At 37.5% G+C, this 22,643-nt stretch overlaps 3 protein-coding genes across 3 annotated transcripts; 1 reads left to right on the top strand and 2 right to left on the bottom strand.

Moving 5' to 3' along the window:
* Positions 1-1,608: 1,608 nt before the first annotated feature.
* On the bottom strand, positions 1,609-3,147 carry LOC128385318 (transcription factor Spi-C-like). Its single transcript, XM_053344179.1, has 5 exons — positions 3,090-3,147; positions 2,729-2,816; positions 2,371-2,498; positions 2,178-2,277; positions 1,609-2,093 (listed from the first exon to the last, which is right to left on the bottom strand). Exons 1-5 carry the CDS (start codon positions 3,126-3,128, stop codon positions 1,609-1,611), a joined length of 840 nt encoding a protein of 279 aa, XP_053200154.1. The 5' UTR covers positions 3,129-3,147.
* A 5,078-nt stretch (positions 3,148-8,225) lies between these two features.
* si:ch211-214j24.14 (uncharacterized protein LOC559160 homolog) lies at positions 8,226-13,472 on the bottom strand. Its single transcript, XM_053344180.1, has 2 exons — positions 13,247-13,472; positions 8,226-9,475 (listed from the first exon to the last, which is right to left on the bottom strand). Exon 2 carries the CDS (start codon positions 9,302-9,304, stop codon positions 8,531-8,533), a length of 774 nt encoding a protein of 257 aa, XP_053200155.1. The 5' UTR covers positions 9,305-9,475; positions 13,247-13,472; the 3' UTR covers positions 8,226-8,530.
* Positions 13,473-15,797: 2,325 nt separating this feature from the next.
* atp6v1e1b (ATPase H+ transporting V1 subunit E1b) lies at positions 15,798-22,226 on the top strand. The gene is made up of 10 exons (XM_053344183.1): positions 15,798-15,866; positions 15,991-16,054; positions 17,164-17,229; positions 18,212-18,321; positions 18,558-18,624; positions 18,727-18,816; positions 19,487-19,555; positions 19,638-19,732; positions 20,236-20,323; positions 21,400-22,226. Exons 2-10 carry the CDS (start codon positions 16,022-16,024, stop codon positions 21,460-21,462), a joined length of 681 nt encoding a protein of 226 aa, XP_053200158.1. The 5' UTR covers positions 15,798-15,866; positions 15,991-16,021; the 3' UTR covers positions 21,463-22,226.
* Positions 22,227-22,643: the final 417 nt, after the last annotated feature.

Below are 22,643 nucleotides of genomic sequence, written 5' to 3'. Positions count from 1 at the left end.
TATTTTGTCTGTAATACTCCTCTAGGAATTCCAAGATCACCTCCAAATCAGATTGCGTCTCCTTGGAAGATAAAGCGTTAAAAAAATTAGCATTCAGTATTTAATTGATCAATTTCTTTAGGTACTTCTGATGCCATTATTGCAGTAAGTCTTCTCTTTACCATCATTGATGAGGTTGTTTCTAATGCAGCAAAGTCCTTGGAGTTAGAATTTCACAAAACTGAGTTTGAGACAAAATGCACAGAGACGTTGAAGTACCCAGACTCCTCTTATACCCCCCCCCCCCCCCCCCCCCCCCCACAGGAGCGGGGTTTCTGCAATACACCAGACGTCTCCTACCACTACGTTCACAGGAACAATGACCACCATCCCACAAAGCTCAATACCAGTACCAGTCAACCCATCAACAAAGCCCCCCAGCACTGACCACATCCTCCCCCGCTGAGCAAGATAAGAACCTGGCCTGGAGGCTGCCTCTGCACAATGCTTTCTTTTCAGGAAAAACACACTTGCTGCCATATTTTTCCTCACAGGATGTGTCTTAATTTCATATTTTGCAGTCTGCCTGTTGTAATATTTCACTGCAATGCAGAGACGCTGCCAGATGTTTAATTTGTACGCAGTCTTTTATATATTCTTGTCCAAAAATGTGTTTTCTTTTTGGGACAAATAATGAGAGTGAGGCTTCAATTTTCTTTCTTTTTTTTATCAAGTCATTAAAATACAAGTATTCAGTATTTAGGTTTATTTATTGCTTATATACAAAAGAGTCCAACAAATTGAAAAAATGAATAAAAATAATAAAAATGAATGATGTCATGGAAAACCAACATTCAATGAAATGCAATAAATTAAATATACAAACACTTATCAAGAAAATAATCAATATTTACAGTCAATAGTCACATTTTATTACACAGAACATGCTTATTACTGGTTGCTTGTTGTTAAAACAGGAGCTAAAGAAAATACTAAATGTTACTTTTATTGTAAAATGTAATCACTACTATCTGTTACACAACCTCATACAAACCAAAGAGCCAAGAAAAGCTATATACACTGTAAAATCAACATTTTTAAACATCCTATACACATTTTGAGTCCTATCCTTTTCATATTTTGAGTCAAACCATAAGAAATGCAGTTATTTCATTGAATTAAATTATCTATATTAGTATTAGTAATATTTTTACAGCTCAAAATAAACTCCTGTGGCAGAAGACACACCTGACTTACTCAGATAATAATAACTTGCCTTCTCTTTACTATAACCAAACATTTTCCTTCTCATGAGCTCTTCTACTGAAGAACTAAACCGGGTCTGTTATGTGTGTAATGTAGTTGTGTGTGTTATCAGGGTTTTTTGTTTGTTTGTTTTGTTGTAGTATTGTACATGTAGTTTTGTAGTTTCAAAGTATTTACAATAAATTTACAGTAATTTAAAAAAAGAAAAAGAAAAAATATATAACTTTTGACTTCCTGTGTAAAAATCCAATGTTGACATGTAAAAAAAATGCATTGAATGAATATGAACCCAGAAAGTTTGACATTTAAAAAAAAGTCTTTGGAAACCTTTTCAGGCTTTAAGGGTTTTTACTGTCTCTCAGTTCAGAGTTTGGCTGTGCTGTGTGAAGTGAAGCTGGCAGCCAGGTCATAATCTTCATGCAGCTGGTAGTGTCCGTACCAGCTGTGCCAGTCAGGCTCTGCAGAGCTGCTGTAGTTCTGTTCAGCTGGGTTTTGCTGCTGCTGGGTGCGGACCTCCTCCAGTGCAGGGTGGCAGGGCAGGTGCATGTGCTCCTGTACAGAGCCGAGCCTACGTAGGATGTCTGGGTTGAACTGGTAGGTGAGTTTGCGGCGCACCTTCATGATCTCCCCTGTGCGGCTGTAGTTTCTCAGGGCCCTTGCCATCTTCTGATAGGTCATGGTCTTGCGGTTGCCTTTGCGTTGGCCCCAGCACTCTGCCAGCTTCTCTTTGTTCTTGGAGATGAAGTGGAAGATGCCGCTTCCACTGTCCGTCCACTGGATTGAGTCGACCATGCTGGGGTCATTCAGAGCTTCATGGAGGTATTCATAAAGTCTGAGCTTCTTGCGACCTGAAAAGATGAATTTATCCCTATGTTAGTGGTGAAAGTTCTGAATCCACATGTAAAATGAAGTGAAAATCTGAACATGCCTACCTTTACTATTCCTCGGTGGTGGCAAGATGGAGTAGAAATGAGGGGATTCAGCTTGTGAATGACCCAAGGGGGTATCAGGGATAACCTGAGGCCAGGACTGCTGCTGTAATACAGATATTTATCTTCAGTTCTTCATCTATCTATATCTTTATTAGTTTGTTAGACACACAGATGTTTATTTTGTACTACTTACAGCTGTATCATTCCAGTCATACATGGGAGGTGGGCCATCAGAAGGGTGTGTGACCAGGCAGTGTGACCAGGAGATCTGACACTGCAGAGATGGCTGCTGAGGACCCAGAGTCTCATAGTACGCATACTCTGAAATGAAAAAAGGTGTCAAATTAAGACAATAACACAATATCAAAATACAATCACATAATCACTCAAAATATCTTTGCTTTGGTTGGAAAAAAAAGAGGAAAAAAAAGGAAAACAACTTTTAATTTGAATAACAAAAATTAAGAAGTGCAACAGAAATTGTATATTTAAGATAATATTTTTGTGCAGTGCAGTGCAGAGCAGGTTTTCCTAAAATATTTTTGCTGTACCTGTTTCACAATATGAATTATTTGAATGCTGTTGAATTACGTCGATTGCATCCTGGAAATGTTGATTGATGTCGTTGTCCAACGAGTTCTAGAGTAGAGAGATGCAGAGACAAAAACACACTTTATAATCTGTAACATAATGCAAGTAAATAATACAATAATAATACAATAATAATACAATAGTAATAATAATAATAATAATAATAATGATAATAATAATAATAATAATAATACAAGTAAAGTCAACCTTAAATAAATATGAAAATCAGGTATATGATACTGTTAAATTATAAGGATACCAAAATCTATCCATATTTCTGTAATTAAAATGAAACTCAAAGGCAGCATCCTCACAACTCACCATCTTGTATGACTGAGTGCTACGCTCAGTTGAGGCCATTTCTGTCCTAATAGGTGAATGATGCTGCACTTGTGCAGGTGTACACTATTTGGACAGGTATATATATGTCTTGCAGACCTCCAATACCTGTTCACTCTTCACCCACATGAATATGCTAGAGGCCGGTCAATTTACATGTGTTACAACGTCACAATATAATGCAGCAGCACACTTCTCTTTTTTGAAAGCATAGATCAGATCTCTCACAGTAGAGATCACAATCTCCAAACAACAAAAAACCTTTATTGCACATGTATCCAGGAAAGCACCAATTCTCGGTGACCTGAAGATTTGCATACAGAGAGATACTGTAGGTGATATGCCAAACATAAATATCTATAATCAATGCTCTTCAGTAAAACACTTTCCTGTAGAGTTTTGAAAAATATGAGCCACAGTAATCAAAAGATCGATTATTTGTTATTGGTGAGAGGAATGTATATTTTGCTTTACTTTCCTCTTCATAACTTTAATGTAATAGCTAAAATAGCCAAATTATCTCATTATACCATTGTTTCCAAAATCATCATTCTTTTCTGTTTTATTTGGAATATTAAAAAGTTATAATTGCATATTTCCCTCTTGAAATCTAACTTATAAATGTTAAGAGACAAAAAACAAAACACAAACACTGCACAGATTTGCAAAACCAAATACTTTGTTCCTCTTCTTCTCTCTCTCTTTTTTTTAACAGCACTTTTTTATCACTCATGATCATTAAAGTGATATGAGGCGAGGACATTTCTTTGCATTTCAATTCTTTATATTACTGAACTTTTATGAAAAGTTTATTGTGCAGTCATTAAAGTTGCTGCAGAAGCCAACTGTTACATTAAATTCTCATTAAATGATCTTATCTCATAAAGCAAGCTCAGTATGCTGTAAACCACAGTTGTCTGTGGTCTCATGTGGAGCTGCAGGTAAGGTACTTTAATGTCCACTTGGCCAGAATACCATAAAAACAGTTTCAGCTGGTTACGCTTGTAAAGGTTAATGGTTAATATTGTGGTGATCCCTTTTCAATTCAACCAGTGCCTTTACTCCACAAAGCCAACCCCCTCTTCAAATAAACACCAGCTTTTTGAGAAGTTCATTTATCTCAGGTGTTCAGTTTTAAATATCAACTGACTTGGTCCTGAAGTTCCCCTTTCAGCCCAGTTAAGTGTGGTAGCAGTCAGGCCTGAACGCTGAGCTGGAAACATCATGGAAACAAAGAAATGAAGATTCACAGATTATACTCGAGCCAAAGATAAATGATTAGGTAACTGGTTCAGTCAGTTTAATGCTTCTTGATGTGATGAGATTTGTGTCTTTTTCTCATTAAAATATTGTATTGTTTTGAAATCAGTTAAGAAAACCCCCATGTCAAAGTAAATTAACACATTGTGTGCATTTGAGTGTGTGTGTGTGTGTGTGTGTGTGTGTGTGTGTATGTGTGTGTGTGTGTGTGTGTGTGTGTGTGTGTGTGTGTGTGTGTATGTGTGTGTGTGTGTGCGTCTGTAGGAGGGGGAGGAATGAGTGTTTGTGTGTGCAAGCATGCAAATGTTTGTGGGTGTGCGGCACAGGAGAGTGTGTGTTTGTGTGTGTTTCCTGCCAGTGCAACCCGCTGATAAAAAGAACCACAAACCTCGTCCTTTCTCCCACTCCCTTTTTCCCCTCTTTCCATTCAGGGTGAAATTTCTGTCAAATAAAGTCTATAAATTAAAGACCACAACCTGTCAGGCTGCAGGCAAAGCATGACAGCTGTGTGCTGGTGTTGGTGCTGTGTGGGATGCAGAGTTTTTGTCTCTCATGCTCCATTGGGTTGGTATTTTAGGTCTTAAAAAAGGTTGTTTTCAATTATTTTACATGGTCTCCACTCACTTGTAAGTCACTTTGGATAAAAAGCATCTACCAAGTGACAAAAATGTAAAATATAAAGTGTTGTTTATTAATCATAATCATGAATACACTCTTTATCGCTGGTTAATCTAAATTGATCACTTGCAACAGGGAAGTAATGTGGGATGCTTTTTTTCATTGTTGTTGTACTACCTGTTGAGCTCGAAATACTTTAGTCAGATACTATTTACAGTTTATTCGATTTCTTCCATCTCTGATTTTTAGCTGTTCATTTGCAGAGCTCAAAAGTCACCACTTTGGTCCAGCCTGAAATATCTGAACAGCCATGAGATGGATTTCCATGAAGACTAAAAAACTGCTTATTTCCAAAAGCTGTGGCACCATTGAACTCAGTCGTCTGAGACTAAGACTGATATGCTGCTACATGCAATACTTATTTACTTACTTATTTTGCTGCTTATGCTGTTGTACCTTGTTATTAGTTGTATTCTTATTTTTGTTGTTTTGTTGTGTTATCATTCATTGCATTGTGTATTTTACATTGCCTATATTTTGTACTTGTATAGATTCTGCACTTTTAATCACTGATATTTCTATAGTTCTTATTCTTATGTCTTATTTAATCTTGTGAAGTAAAATATGTGTTCAATACAAAGCACCACTTGAGATTGATACAATTGTAATTACATTCATGGTCTCTAGAGGATTATGAGCAGTGTAAATTTGCATGACGATAGACTGTTTTGTGGTCTACTATCGGAGTTCAGTTTGTTTTGTTCTGCTCTTTAAATATGAAAATGATACACTAAAAACTACCAAATGCATCTGTGGTCCTGACTGTGGTCCTGGTGCCAGATAATCAGTTCAGGAGGATTAGATGTAATTACTACGTAGAACAAAAGTTTGTATCAAAAGTATTATCTTTAAGGAAACAAGTAAACAAATCTAAGTAGAATAAATACTATTTGTGACATTAAAATACTGAGTGAAATTTGAATCTATCATTCATCCCCCCTCTAATGCACACAGCTTTAAAAATTATCAGTTTCAGCCCATAACATGAAAAAATGTCAGATTGTAAATGTTCCTCTAATAATTTTCTAAAAATGTTCATTGCTGATATTTAGTATCTAAATAAACATGAATTACAGGGTGTTTTTTTTTACATTTTACATTGTTTGGCTGCGTTGTTAGGAACTTTTTTTGTTTTGTTTCAGCAAATGATAAAAATGATGTCATGGTATTCAAAACTTTATTTAAAAAAAGAAGAAGAAAATGACATACTAAGAAAATATTGACACAAAACCCAAAAAACAACTCAGTCAACACAAAGAAAAAGAAAAACGACTTTCATTTTCAGCATAGTGCATCAGATTAGGGTTAGGCTTTTATTTGTTAAATTTTGAGTTCACTCCTGTAATTATTTAGTGAAGAATTATAAAAACAAAATTAACAAAATATTTTAGGCAGTCCATATTCTCTGTCATTTAAAGTAATAAGTAAGTTTAAAATGCAAATAAACTTGAGTTTTGCATTAGTTACATTAAATTATAATTATAAATCTATGTTTATTATGTGGTTAGGTGTATAACGGTGTGTGTGTGTGTGTGTGGGGGGGGGGTTGTGAGGTTGGGATTAGAGGGTTAGCTATTTGCTGGAAATTGTGGAGGAAATATAGACAGAGACAGAGAGATATTCATGTTTATCCATGAAGGTGCAACCAGCATGCTGCAGCTTTATCTGTCCAAACAAAGAAGCACTTTCCTTCCCCTTCTCAATTCAATAGCTGCGTGCATGTTGGAACCAATGCAGGAACGGCAGGCTAACCGCAGCACAGTCAGCCCCATTGTTCTTCCTGATTTACTGGCACTCGACGAAAACCAAGAAGTGTAAAAGCCACTGTTTTTTAATGAATTTATCAGGTGTGACCGCAGAGTCATAATCTTTATCTGTGGTATCATATTTGTGTTACAGGTGAGAGCATCAAAAAAAGAACTGACACATATAATTGACTTATAGTTCAGAAAAATGTAACTATCATTTACTGAGCCTGTATATCTTAACAAACCCCCTTTATTCTTTTTGAGCAGGGACATAACTTATTATTTTTTTAAATGAGATCTGATTAAAATATCTATCTTCCAATGCCACTGATACTCTGTTGATGTTTGTTTCATAGTTTGTTAAATGACTGTAATGTTCCCGACTGACCAGCAGTAGGCAGGATAGCGCAGTAAATCACATATACACACATAACTTCCAAACCCTAACCCTGTTTTACTATAAACCACTGAAGACACATAACTTGCTGTTAGTTAGTAATGCACAAGGAGCATTTACTCTGTTTTCATCTTCTTTCAATTTTACTATGCTGTGAAGCCTAAAAGCATTTTTGTTTTTGTTTTTCTCTGCTGCCCACATGGAGGTCAAAGGTCAGGGCTCATTGCTCTGCAGCTGGAAGGAGTTTCATGTGTTGCTCAATCCCAAATAAGCAGTATTTAGTAATCAGTGGCTCAGTACATCTAAGGTTGTCAATTAATTAATAGTGTACCACATGAGTAAGTGTGTAGTGACAAATCCACATCAACATAGCTTGATGTAAATTTTATGTAACCAAAACAATTTTTTTTTTTTTTTTTATTTCTGGAATACAGTTAAAAAGAAATGCTCAAGAACCGACTATTGGTTATCGACTCAGCACCAAGCTGCACACATAAGTTTAAGAAAAAAAAAACAGAGCTAAAAGGAGAGGTAATTTTGGGCTTTTGCTCACTAGGTGGACACAAACACGACTCCAAATTAATGCTAGTACTACTCTGTACCTACTGTATCTCATGTTAAAGTGGGCAAACAAGTTCTAACAAGTTTGCCATGTCAACTTTAAAGGTGATATGTTAGTGTTGCGTGTCCACAGTTTGTTTCTGCTGCCCCCAAGTGGCCAAAAACAAGTTATTGCAGGTTTAAAGGCTCAGCCAAAAAGGTTGGGAACCACTGATAGCTAACACATTTTTAGGCTTTACTTTCCTGCTGTCCATTTCTTATATTCAGCATGCAGTATTAAGTGGAAAAAACAGCATTTGGCTGGTCAATATTCTAAAAATGTCATCCACAAAGACAGCTACTAAAGGATATCTATGGGCTGAACAAGTTTAGTGTAACATGGCAGCTAGAAGAGGAACTGGTGTCTAATTTTGTCCATAGTTTTCTGGTGAAGTAATGAGAGACGCAATCACACAAAGAAACATCAAACAAACATTTCAAGTTTCAGGATTCTTTAAAATTGTACCATACACGATTTTATACTGCTGGTTTACATTTTATTTGGCTACATTTCTTTCAACAGATCTATTGACAACAGAAAAACAAAGGCCATGAGCTCTGCTGTGAGCTGAGGTAGCACAAATCAAATCAGAAAAAATCTAATCAATGTGTCTCGTAACTACAACACAAAGAGTGTGAGACAGAAAAATCCAAAATTCGAGAGAGAAGTGGAATATTTCATTTGGAATAGATTTGCAAACTGAAAAGACCTGTGTTAAAAGGGTTTAAAGAGAGGTTTTCTACTTTTTGCAGTAGGCCACAGCACCATATGCCACTACTCCTACAACGGCTACTAAAGCAGCGCCTCCGCAAAGCAGCACTGGCAGCTCAGTGGAGCTCTTAGGTTTGGTAGTCTTGGGATTAGTGGGCTGTGGCTCCAGCTTCTCTGGTTCTGCCTGTGAAGCTTTGACAGAATGTTCCTCCACATCCGAGAGGGGAATCTGTGAGAATTTTAGTTGCTCGAGAGTTTCACTCTCAACTAGAGGCTCCACTTCAATCGGTGCGAGAATAGAAGGAGGGTGTAGCCCCCGAATAGAATAAAGCTCCTCTGCTTCAGAGGTTGTTGTTGAAGGAACCGGGGTGGAAGTAGCGGAAGGGGGATCGAACCTGACGATAGGCAGAGGAGGCAGGGCCATCGGGGGAACCACCTGCATGAACTCTGCAGGCTCCTTCTCCTCATCAGTCTCCTCTGCTGACATAAGGATCTCCTCAGTTTCTGCGGCCTGGAGGTCCTGATCCTCCTCCCTGAGCTCAATCAGCTCCTTTTCCCCACCCAACACGCTCAACACACTCGTCTGCAGCTCCTCGTCCTCTTCTTCTTCCTCCTCTGTCCTCCTTCTCTTCTCCTCCTCTCCAGCCTCAGCTGCTTCCCTCTCTGCCTCCTCGAGCATCTCGGCCTCCTCTCGTTCCAAATGGACCATGTCAGAGTTAGAGGAGTGGTTCTCCTCTCCAGCCAGAACTGCCCCGTCATTGCTGTCGAGGCTCTTAGTGTCCTCTGGGTCCACGTCGCCCATCGTGGACCAGGACTCTGCCAGCAGGCTCTCGCTCTGCCAGGGTCCGAGGCTCTCTGCTTGGGTCAGAGGCAGAGCAGACGGGCTGGGGCTGAGGGAACGAAGCTCCCCGCCTCCTCCATCCCCCCCGCTGGGCTCGACTGGGGCCTTTCCCTCCAGAATGAAGGTTGACTGCTGTCAAGACAAAAAAGATTAGCTTCAGAGGTGAGACTAAGTCACAAGCAAGTGTCAAGTTGTGACTATGAAGTCCCGAGTCAAGTCATACGTCTTAAACGTTGTGTTTTCAGTCCAAAGTAAGTCATAATGGAATTCGGACTATGTTAGGAAAGTTCACTGCTATCCACTCATCATTGGCAGAAAGCTGACACATTACCTACTAATAGTTTAGTTGATTTTGAAACATAAAAATAAATGTAATGTAACATGTTTTGTCATCCTTTTTTTTAACCGATCACAATCTGAATCTAAATAATTATAAGAACATACTTTTGGTTGCTGGTAGGTATAGGTGCTCGTGTGATGCATTTAGCTGCTTTGCACTGATTCAAAATATTCCCTCTGTCAGGAAAATGCTGAGTTGCAACAATGCATTATTTAAAAGTAATTTTTTAATCTTTGGCCTTGGAGGGGATATGAAGTGATTCCAAGAAAAACACTGTTGTGGTGAAATCACTGGAGATGTATGATGATGTCAAGTGTGAAAAAAGGTATAACATGCTAATTAGTGTCTTTAGTGATCATAAGAGGAGCTTTCTGTTTCCAGTCTTTTTGCTAAGCTAAACTAACCAACTACTGGCTATAGTTTCCATATTTAACAGACAGACATAAACGTGGTATTGATCTTCTCAATTAACTTGCCACCAGAAAGTAAATAACTGCATTTCCCAAAATGTCAAACTATTTCTTAATTAAATCACAAATACTTTTAAAGCCACTATGAGTAGAACTTGAAAATTTCCATCTTTGGCGCTCCTAGTTAGTCGCACCAAAAAAAGACAACTTGTAATTTTGAGATAAACAGGTTGAAGCAACACATAAATGTTCCAACTTTTACAGGGATTATCAGATTTGTCATAAAAACGTCAGAATATCAGAACAATATAATACACTAATAAAACAATGATGTGTAACATGGCCTCTGATAGGCTGCTGTCAACTATTTTTTACGGGTGTCAGTGACGTCAGCAAGGCTGTGATTGGAAAAAGTTGCTCACTGGCTGCTCTCTGTTGCAGCGGCTGTGACTATATATAGCCACGACCTGCATATCTTACTATGTTTAGTCACTATATACATCTCCATCTGTCACCCAAGAGTGGAAGCTATTTCAGTGATTTCACATGACGTGTGAATCGAGCGAGAGTCTGAAAATATCATGGAAGTGGCATATTTTTCCCTTTATGTGAAAAACTAAAATTCCAGTAGTCCATCTCTCTTTAATGTCATTAGTCCATAATCCCCATTTCTGAATAAACAATTTCTCAGGACTGTATACATGGCTGTTTGTATAAATTCAACTCAAACGTGCCTCTAGGTCTGAAGGTGACCCACTTCACCCCTTGTGCCACGTCTCAGCTGTGCCTGTAGAAAGTATTTACCACGCTGCCAGCCCCAGAATAGATATTCTCTTCACTGTCTATGTTGTATCACATTTACAACATGCTGCCTGTCTGTGTTTTCTCTGGTTTCAGCACACGTCCCTTAACGAGTACAAATCCCTAAACAACTCTTGAGGGCTTGAATATCCTTTACAAGTTGTAAATCCACAATCTAACAGGTTACGTTAATTAATGTAAGTTAAGTAAATATTAGCATAACTGCCGGGAAATATGTTTATTTGCTTTCTTGCAGATGTTGAAGCTACAACCAAGGGGCCTTTAGCTTAGCATAGCACAAAGACTGGAAACAGGAAGAGGGTCCAAAGATAACACCTCTGAAGCTCAATCAGTGACCCGTTATAGTTCATAAAAGCACAGTTTGTAGTTTTTACACTTCCTTTTTCCTACCATTTAAGCTAACAATACCTCACTAGCTAACATTTATTAGTCAGCTGCAGGGGGTGTTGGTATAGGTGGATTCTGTTACCTGTGGACAGAACCACGCTTGCTGTTTCCCTTTGTTTCCACTCTCTATGCTAAGCTATGCTAACTAGCTGTTGGTGACACCTTTCTATCAGACATGCGAGAGGTATGTCGTCTCATGTAACTCTCAGCAAGAGAGCGAATAAGTGTATTTACTAAGTGTCATACTATCTTCAATCGTACATATCAGACGTGTTGAGTTTGAATTATAACATCTACACTAACTCATATAGGTCTATTTTTATTTTTTTTGGTTTTGTGCTTTAAAGATTTTCGACAGAGCTACACCATCCACATTAAAACATTAAAACAATGTGAAAGTTGGTCCTGTAGTGCTTTATCTAAAATGTATTCTAAATTTTGGGGCAAAAAAAGCAAGAAACAGATTTTTATTACTTCACTGTTTTTGAAGCTTTGAACACATGCACTCACATGCACTCGCATTCAAAAATGTAAACACTATTTCTTTCGTGTTGCCTCACAGGGGAAAGCAAACCTCCTTCCTGCCTGTTAAGCAACAGCTTGTTACTTCATGTGTAACAAAACCCTCTCACTACAAGACGAGAAGCTGGACAAAATCAGTAAAAAAAAAAAGAAGGTTTATTCAGTCTTCAATAATCATTTCCAGGATGCAGCTGTGAGAGACTGATAGAACTAACTCAACAGATCCATTAATGGAGCTAGTTTTTTTTGTTTATTATGTGTAGGGCTGCAACTATTATATACATATAAAACTATACATTTTCATTATTGATCATTTTTCAATTAATCGATTATTCGTGGATTCTTAAATGTTCAACCCAAGTTCCATATAGTCAGTTTATTATCATAGTGGAATGTGAAATCAGATAAAATTCACATCTAGGATGCTGTAGCCTGTAAATTTTTTTACAGGCTACAGCATACAGGCTACAGCAACCCCCCCCCCCCCCCCACACACACACACACACACACACACACACCCTTCAAAAGAAATCTTAAACAACTATTCAGTTATCAGAATAGTTGCTGATTAATCCCATAGTTGATTAACCAATGGATTAACTTGCTAATCATTGCAGTTCTAGTTATCAGGATGTTTTGTTTATTAAAATGCTTTGGTGAAAAGAATCCTTGACGTTGTTTTGCTCCACCTATTCCAGAGTGAGCAGATGACGAAACAGACACCTCCCAGATGTCACTGACTTAATGACCAACTAAGTGCCATGTTGTCTGTCCTGGGTCGTGGCTGCTTTGCTCTTTGCCTCCGCAGACTTCAATCCCAGTGACACAGCTGCTTTAAACATTAAATTGGTTGCACAAACATTTTTAAACCCCTCACACACACAGAGAGTCTTGTCTTTGTTGCTGCTAACCAATCAACCTTTTCTACTGTGTGATCCTCCTTTGCTTACTGGCCTACTTGAGTAATTGGATTCAGATTTGATCCTATCCCCGTGATAAGAGACTCATGGTGAAGTAAATGATCAGTAAGACTTGGGGCAGTCTTTCCTTGCTAATGTGTGATGGGTACAGTGTACGCAGAGTGATATTAGATACCTCAGCTTACAAAAGGTCAGCTTTCAATGTCACATGCAGGAAGTGTTGGAGAATCGGCTGATTAGTCTTATGCTTGTTTCTGTCACTCATACAAGGTTAGATTTTGCCCTTCACTACATCAGAGTGACCTGTAATGACCTTTATACTGACATGTTTACAGATAACACACCTTTAACAAAACCTGGTCACACAAAGGCCACAAAATCAAATCAATTCTTCCTCCGTTTTTTTTTTGTCTGATTCCTGTGAAGGGTTTTCTTTTAGGCTTTTGCTCAAACTTTGTGTCATGTGAATTTGAAAAAAAAAGAAAGACAGCATTCAGCATACCTGGGTCCTCCTGGTGCTGGGCTAATCGAGTTGGTAGATGAGAGGCAGATGCCGTAAATCAAAGTGAGATGGGCATTCAGAGACGAGGCCACGCAACAACAGATAGGCAGACATGCATGCTGTAGCTGGCACAGGAATAACAAGATGGACAAGCTGTGCAAAAGTCTCTCTCTCTCTCTCTCTCTCCCTCTCTCTCTCTCTCCCTCTCTTCCTCTCTCTCTTCCTCTCTCTCTCTCTCTCTCTCTCACCCACCCCACTTTCCAAATCCATGACCTAGCAGTTGGCTGGGAAGCAGTCAGTAGTGACTTTGCTATCCATTCAGTGTGGCAAATCCCGTGAATAATGTGGGTAAACACTGAAATGTTTTCAGTCTTAAATCAGACTTTAACCCGTGTGTGTCCCTGAAAGGTCAACAGAGGTCACTGGGTGGGTGTTTCACCCGGGTAAACAGTCCTATGCCCAATGTCCAAACAGGAGATTATCAGTGTGCTGTGAGGCTGTGACACAGAATGGAAAATGCATGTCAGACAGGGAGAAGAGCTATTTCTAAAGCTGAACTTTCCAAGTTCTAGTTCCCTCTACTGGCAAAATGCATTACAACACTGGAAACTATACCATGCAGGCCAGGGGGCTCACATACTGTATGTAACACTTGCACAGCACCAGCAGCAGTATATAATGCACTGTACCTGAACAGAAACAACCAGAGAGATCATACAATAAAAATCTGAGCAGAAGTGACTAATTTAGTTTTATTGGACAGTCACATGGCTCAATAAAAAGGAAGGAAATGTTCCAATCAGATGTACGTATTATTATACCTCTTACCTCTTATTATAACTCTTAGTACTTCTTATTATCAAGATTGAACATACCTACTTATAATATTTTTGTTAATTTCCCGCATAATATAGCTGTACAGGGCATTACATATATAGCTGGGCTGCAGAAATAATTTTGTTTTAAGAAATAATATAACATGCACAACATATTTTCCCCGAATAGTTTGTATAGTATTCTGAAGTATTTTGTGCTTGTGAAAAGGCATCAGTGTGGATCTAATATAACAGGAAAGGCCTTTATCTCCTTTATAAACAAAACACAGATGCTCAGGTTTTGTTTTCTATGGAAGAGGATATGGACAATATGTGAAAAGATGATCTGAGTTCAGAGTTTAAGCCTCTTTCATAGATTTCAAACACTAGTGGAGTTACAAAAAACTTGAAAAGTACCAGGGGAAAAAGATGCAAAATCTGAGCAAAGGGCTCTGGTAGGTAAGAATTTGGACCTTTAACGTATCTGTGCTCAGACGCCAAACTCATAATCCGTCCATGACAGTATAACAACAAACGTGTAATTCATTTTGGAATAATTTTCTCAATACTACAGGGATTAAACAGCATGAAGTAAATGAGAACAACTAAAAACTTAATAATGATTAACTCAGAGAATTTTAATGAATTAAGGAATTCAATCAATTTAGCCTAAAAGGACATGAAAATACCTCCACTACTTTCACAGTAGGATTACATTAAAATGATAATAGCTTTTAAAATTAAACATGTTCTACATTTATTTATTCTGTTTTTAATTGTCAAAAAGAAGGAGCATTGTAATAACTTAAAACATTTCTTGCTCTTTTTGCGCAGTTTACCATAGGCTATATCAACAACAAATAAATACTACATTTGATGAACTCTACCCATTCATCATAAATCTTGTGGCTACTTTTTAGTTTCAGGTAGTATTTGTGGAATAGATATGAATAAGAAGTTTTGAGGAATCTTGAAATAAAGTCAAATACATTTATTTTTTTAAAGAATTTGGACAATTTTTTGAACATTTATTAAAATGGGTTCCTTGAGAATTAGACTTATTTTCATAGTTGGATATTTCTACTGGTTCAGAACAAATTAAATATTTGGAGGGCTTTTTCACACCATCAGCCACCAGATTGTACAACACCACAGCTCCCAGTACCTCCTACTCCAACTAAAGAAGACTGATGCCTTACTACTTATCCCAGGAATATATCACACATGCATATCATATCAGGAACTTTTGCACATTGCACATTTATATATTGCAGTTCTATTTCCACAGAGATTGTTTACTGTGTATAGTATTTTTATTTATAGTGTTTTTTTCACACACCCCCCCCCCCCACACACACACACACACATCTGATCTTATCTTATTATTAATATTTCTATTATCATTTTTGTTGTTGTCATTATTATTTTATACCCAACTTTATTAACTTATAACCCACAATTATAACTATGATAGAGAAAAAATGTAGAATTTCTAGTTTTATACTTTTTAACGAACTTAAAAAGAGGGATTAAAAACAGTTAACATTACATTTATATGACTAAAAATGTAAATTAGTGTATATGCAGTGCACACAAAGCATTAAAATGTCAAATAATTCACTAATTTCCACTAAAACGTGATCACTTCTCTCATTTACTTCTGCGCTCTTCGCTCTCGCAGCTGATTGGCTACTTGACCGGAAGTAAACATCATGTGACGTCTGGCATCAGCTGATCGTCCGTAGACATCTTTACGAGTCACGACTGCAGGGATTAATTCATACCTCCTCCTCTGTGATTTTCAGGTAAATAAACGTCGCTATGACACTTGTATTGCATGATTGAGATATCTACATTGATGATAAGAGTTTTTTCTGTGTCGCAGTGTTTTTTATTTTTTAATATTTCGTGTTTGTCTTCCCTCGACAGGCCCTCCCGGGATCTTTTGACAGCTGCAACCATGGCGCTCAGCGATGCCGATGTTCAGAAGCAGGTAATGAAGCGTTTTAACCTTCAAAAATGACACCGAGCGACCTTTTCTCTCTGGATGATTATAGATTATGCTTTTTGTGTCGCTACAATATAAAAAAATGTCGCTATTTTCATGTGATTGTAGCTGAAAAGTGTGTGTGACATTGACAGAGCTGCAGTAGGTTAGCATTTAAAATAAGTGCAAACATAAGCTGGAATGTATAATTAAGGGTGTTTTTTAATCTCGTGGTTGTGTGCCTAAGAGTGCTAGTTACATCAAAAGAAGCTAGTGTTGAGTTTAAGATATGGCTGAGATGTTGAAGGGTCATATTTCCCCAATGATCACATGACTAACACATGCCAGCAGGGCCTGATGAGGAACTTGGAGTCTGGATACTCCAGTCACTGGAAATCTCAGAAACCACCTAAAATAAGCCCCAAAAGCAGAAACCTAATGCTACAGGAGTCAACTCTGTACAGGATTTTGTGGTTATTGGCTGATACTGGATTTTTGGGGCCAGTATTGATACTGATATTAGGGAATATATACATAAACACCTCCCACCCCCACCCCCCAAAAAAAGAAAATATGGCAACCAAACACTTGTGACAAAGATATGTAATGGAGGCTTTGATAATTTACACTTTAAGAATAAACTTAATTTTTTATAAAGATGACATCAGTGCTCTGAAACAGTAAACTTCACTTGGAGTTTGATATGTTAACCTTGAATTAGGAAAAAGCATTAAATACACATAAAATGCAGGCTATATGTTTAAATTGGCACATATCAAATGGTATAAACACAGATATTGATACATCTGTGATAGGCCAATATCTGCCAATAATATCAGTTGACTGCTACATCAGTCAGGCTCTAGTTTATAGTTTTTAGTGAGAAATACCACATGAAGTAAAATGGACAGATACATTCCTCACTGTCATGAGAAAAGCTCACAGCAGGCTGAGAACACATTCCTGGGTTTCATTATGAGAGAGCTGATACTTTCCTAAAGATGTACTCAAGAAATGCTTCACAATGAGTTGTTAACATACAGTATATTCCTCCCAATAAATGCTGTTAAGTTTTTAATGTTAATGTGAGTCTTGTTTCTCATTCATGTCTTCAGATCAAGCACATGATGGCCTTCATCGAGCAGGAGGCCAACGAGAAGGCAGAGGAGATCGATGCAAAGGTATAATACACATTTACACTTTACAAAACCAGGATAACAAAGTGTTTCACAAGGTGTGAATAAAACATATAATGATAATGAAAGCATATTCATATAAATGATTAAATCAAACATGAGGAAAAAATTACTAAATTTGTAAGTTGACAACACAGAAAAGATCCTTTATTAGTCCCACGTTGGGGAAATTGACATTATTACAGCAGCAAGGTGGATAGTAAGAATAGAAGATCGTCAGTAAAATAAGAATGAAGAACAATAAATAATAAGAAAGTACAAAAGCACTAAAAACACAAGTAGTAACAAATATAGTAAAAAAACAAACATTATATACAAGAGTAATATTGTTGTTGAATGATAATATACTTTAGTTTGATATTGTTCTTGCACAGATTGAAGTGAAAAGAATATATAGATACTAATATTGCACAGTAGTGAACATTAAAAGTGTATGTGTGTATTAAATGGTATTACAAAAAGCGGCAAAATGCATCTTTACCATCAAAGACACATTTCTTGAGTCAATGTCTTGAGTCACATATGAGGATTTTTTCCCACTATTTTCTAATCTTTTTAAACAGATAATTGATTAATAGAAAAAAAACAGACCGATTAAGCAGTAATAAAAATCATTGTTAGCAGGCTTTTATCATTTGTAAATGTAGTTGAATTTGTCTAGTAAGTTTAATGTCAGATTTATAGATTTAGAGCAAAAGGCCTTTAAGAATCTGACATTTAATCATATCTATAAAATCAAGCTTTTAAATGATATAATGAAGTTACCAAATTCTGTCTCCATCCAAATGTTCTTAAGAAAACATGTAAATATTACAAATCCAACCTTCAAAGTTACCTTTAATTATAGTGAACCCCCTTTTTAAGGCTCATCAGCATTTAAACTAAACTTAAACTAAAAGTGATGATTTAAAAATTAAAATCTTGTGATTGAGGATTTCTGCCGAGTGAACTCTGTCTCCTCCTGCAGGCCGAAGAAGAGTTCAACATTGAGAAGGGCCGTCTGGTCCAAACCCAGAGGCTGAAGATAATGGAGTACTACGAGAAGAAAGAGAAGCAGATTGAGCAGCAGAAGAAAATGTGAGTCATGGCCAGACATCACAGGACACATCGAGTCAAGTCTTAATCCGGTCATTTTAAGAACAAAGGAATAGCTGTATATGTGACACACAAGTTCCGTAATTTTATTTAGTTGTTTCGTCGCACAATGAGTCTTTTGTGACCCATGCAAACAGTATCCAGGGTTTCCACACAAACAGACCTTCACTTAGAAATCTAAAAAGGTCCAATGTGTGTGTTATTTGTCTCCTTAACAGTCAAATGTCCAACCTGATGAACCAGGCCCGACTGAAGGTACTGAAGGCCCGCGATGACATGATCTCGGTAAGCTTGGTCTCATTGTATGTATGTAAGAGGGATGGATTGTGTCTTCTTTGTGACCTTCTGTGTATTTAATGGAGATCTCATCTTGATTGGTACCCACAGGAAATGCTGAATGAGGCCCGCCAACGGCTCGGTAATGTCGCAAAAGACTCAGCAAAGTATCCTGCTCTGTTGGATGGCTTGATGTTACAGGTTAGTCCCATAGACTGTATAAAAGAAATGGACGTAACACCCGTGACGTCACCCATTGGTTTGTGGACTGCTGCTTGGAAGCCAATAGTTTCGAATCTAGGCAGCGCCATCTTGAAAATTTCAGGTGCATCCTGGGAAAAATAAAAACACGGATTCTACTTATATGGGCATGAGGCGGAGCCATGGGTGGGGAGGGGAGGTTGCGATAGGTTGTGAGGGCTGGATCTCGAGGACATTGGTCAATCAACCTGTCAATCACGACGTAGCCACGCCCTAATGCATACCCTGCTTTATCATCTAATATAAAATCAGGGAGGACAAAATTTAACAAATGAACATCAGACTGCATTGAAGAAGGCTTTAAACTAGCGATTGAGACCATAAACACATTTTGAAAACGTTTACTGAGGTTAGAAATCAAGTGAGAAGTTGGTGAATTCTCCATTGACTTGTATTGAGACGGAAGTCCTTTTGACACCAAAACGGTCGCCATCTGGTGGCCTTTTGCTAGAATGCAGTTCTAAGTTACTTCCGTGTTGGCCTCATTTCAGAGGACCGGAACTCCCTGCCTGGTTAGTTCACACTCTCAGATTTTATATATGTTTATAAGGAGGCTGTGTCGATATTAGAAACAAAGGTTTAACAACTTCTTCTCAATGTTTCATATCAGGGATTCTATCAGCTCCTGGAGCCCAAAGTGACTATCCGCTGCCGTAAACAGGACTTGCAGCACGTACAGGTGAGTAAAGTTTTAGAGTGTGAGCATGATCAAAGTTATGAAATGAGAATTTAATTTAATAAGACCATTTCTTGTCTTTCAGGCATCCATCCAGAGGAATATTCCCATATATAAGGCAGCTGTGAAGGACAATCTGGAGGTCCGCGTCGACCAGGACAACTTCCTCTCCCCAGACATGTAAGCATCATCACACAATCGAAAGGAGGAGTGAACTTCAAGATCACCTCCAGACATGTTTTAAGAAATATGAAAATACTCTGGACTGAAGAGTAATTGGTGTCTGATCAGGTTTTTCCACACAACCTTGTTAAAACCTTTAAAATAACATCTTGTCCTTCTCCCTAATTGAATGAAAAATGTATGATCTATCAGATATATTTCAAATTTCCACATCACACCTGTGTAAGTTGCATATGGGACCTTGATTGGCTCCAAACTAGTCACAAATCATGCTCACAGGTACACGCCTAAAATTTAGATTTAAGGTCAGCACAGAGAAACTTTCCACTCTCAGCATGAGAATATAAAAACAGGACATACATCATTCTGCACAGTGAAGCTCAAACATCCAACTGTTCAAACAACAAGAAGAAAAAAAAACATATTTTTGAGCGGAGGAAGTCAAAAGTACTGCTGAAAATTGAGTTAAGTGTCATGCTTTGGTGTTTTTCTCCCTGTAGTTCTGGAGGTATTGAGATCTATAACGGTAATGGGAAGATCAAGGTGTCCAACACCCTGGAGAGCAGACTGGACCTCATGGCTCAGCAGGTACTAAACACACAAAGTTAAAGTTTTTACCCTCTCATTGTGTCTGTGATTTCTATTATTAATCTGATTTTAATCATTTCCCCCCTCATGTTTAAAAGGTCCTCATGTTCATATTTAGTCTATTATAATCATCTTGACTTGTAAACCACCATTCTTAGCATAGTTACAAAGTGCTTGTACAGATTAAATACAAAAACATACAGATATAAATCAACAATAACGACATTATAACAAAGTAATGCAATATATAACAAGAGAAAACAAGCCAGCAAAGAAGCATGTGATGTTCTCACTTGCTTTATAAAGTCGATGTAAAGAGAACTGCCAAGAAGAATTTCTCTTTAAATAAGGAATTCAGTCACCAATAAACTTGCATTTGACAAAAATTGGATTTTGTAGCACTCGAATCACCTGAACTTTTATTATTCCACACGAGGAGCCGCAAATGAAATCACTCTTCATAAGACACGGATATTTAGTGCAATGTTTTAGTTTTTAGATTGGTTTTGTGTATTTGTATTTAGGGTACCTATGGTAACTACTCATAGCTTTTTTCTTTTAGGTGCCACCTCAGTTTGTGATCTCTTTTAATCAGGATTTTACAATCAGATTTAGTTTAATTCTGATCTTGTGACACATTTTGTGTTTTCACCAGCTTTTTGGGACATCATTTTTAACCTCACTGAGGCTTTGCTGGTTAAATAAAAGTCAAATAAATACAGAACATCTATTTACCCATGCTTTTATTTTTGAGAGCAGTACAATTATCCTTTTTTTAGCCTTAAGTTTTATGACTTATCCTGAAGTGACCCAGAACATACAAAAATACTGTGAAGTGTGAATATGAACAGTATGAATAGTCTAAAGTTTTACTCCTCTTTTTTTAAATAATGAGTGTAGCTCTTCATTTTGTGGTATATGTTGCATTCATTTATTGTTTGTTAGGGTTTTTTTTAGATTATATTTTTTAAGTTAATGTAGTTTTTTGGAAATTGTATTCATGATTCATGATTATTATTTTTTTACACATGTATTTCATGTATTTTTTTACTTGACATTTTCTCTGTGTTTTACAGATGATGCCTGAAATCCGAGTGTCTCTCTTTGGTGCCAACCCAAACCGCAAGTTTTTGGATTGAGAAGCCGCGCTGTATTAGAGAAGAACGCTCCTTTTTATTTTTTATTTTGTCATATGAAAGACGTCATTCCTCTGTCTGTGAAATGAATCTTTAATGCAAAAGAGACGCATTGTTGTTGTGTGATGTATTGCTGTATTTTTCTGTGCATTAAGGGACATCATCGACCCTGCAACTCCAACATTACAGATGTTCATCGTGGATAATGCACAAGTTGTAATGACTCGTTTACTCTGCTGCTCCCCACCCCGCCCCTCGAGGGTCTCAGTTTACACCGATTAGTCAGGGATGACAGAATTGGGTGTTTTGCTGGATGTTTAACAGGTTGCTCTCTAATTGGATAAGTTGTTAATCACAAACAAAGCATCCGTGTCACAGTTTCCCCCGGTTTCATTAACCTCCACCCCACGTTATAGGTTGCATGGGGAGTTGTTTTGCTAATGGATGTCTGCTCCAACCAATCACAGAGAAAAACAATAGTATCTTAGAGGCAAAACTGAGGACCATACATGACCTCAACAGAGTTAATTTATTGATGTTGCATCGACTGTACATTACTCTTCTGTCATGAATTAAAGGAGGGGGCGATATCATTCCAGAGGATGCACTGTATGTATATGAGGTTTCCAGATTAAATTATGTATGTGTGGTTGTTGTTTTGTTTTGTGTTTTTTTTTTTCTTTTTTCTTTTTTTGATTGTGTCTCCAACTGAAAATGTTATATTGTGGAAAATGTAAAACATAATAAAATATAAATCATTAGTATCACCTCTTCGTCTTTTTTTTTTTTTTTTTTTTTTACTTCAGTACAGTGTCTCCATTGATGGAAGATTTCAGTTTTTGCTTTTTATTTCGCAACACCAGCCATTCATCCTCCATTCATTAAGTTTATCACATGGTATTTGTCAGACAAAAATGCCCCAATTGTCCAGCTGCTCTGAGTATTTTGCTGACATGCTGCACTGATAGTGAAGTTTCTTGTGGAGAACAGGCGGTGCCTTTTGGGAGACGGCTGAGCGGAGACACAAGACAACAGGAGCTCCGTCTTACTTGTAAGTATTTTATATTTTAAACTTGCTAGCTTTGCCTTTTAAGATTTTTCCTTCTTTGGGAAAGTTTCTTTAACTTTTCTTCACGTTTCTCCTACATAATTTTGACTTCAAAGGTAAAGCAGTCATGGTCAGA

This window comes from Scomber japonicus, chromosome 23 (genome assembly GCF_027409825.1).
Source record: "Scomber japonicus isolate fScoJap1 chromosome 23, fScoJap1.pri, whole genome shotgun sequence".
In the NCBI taxonomy this organism is placed as follows: domain Eukaryota; kingdom Metazoa; phylum Chordata; class Actinopteri; order Scombriformes; family Scombridae; genus Scomber; species Scomber japonicus.
Note: the sequence above shows the minus strand (reverse complement) of the source record. Positions and strands in the feature narration are given on the sequence as shown.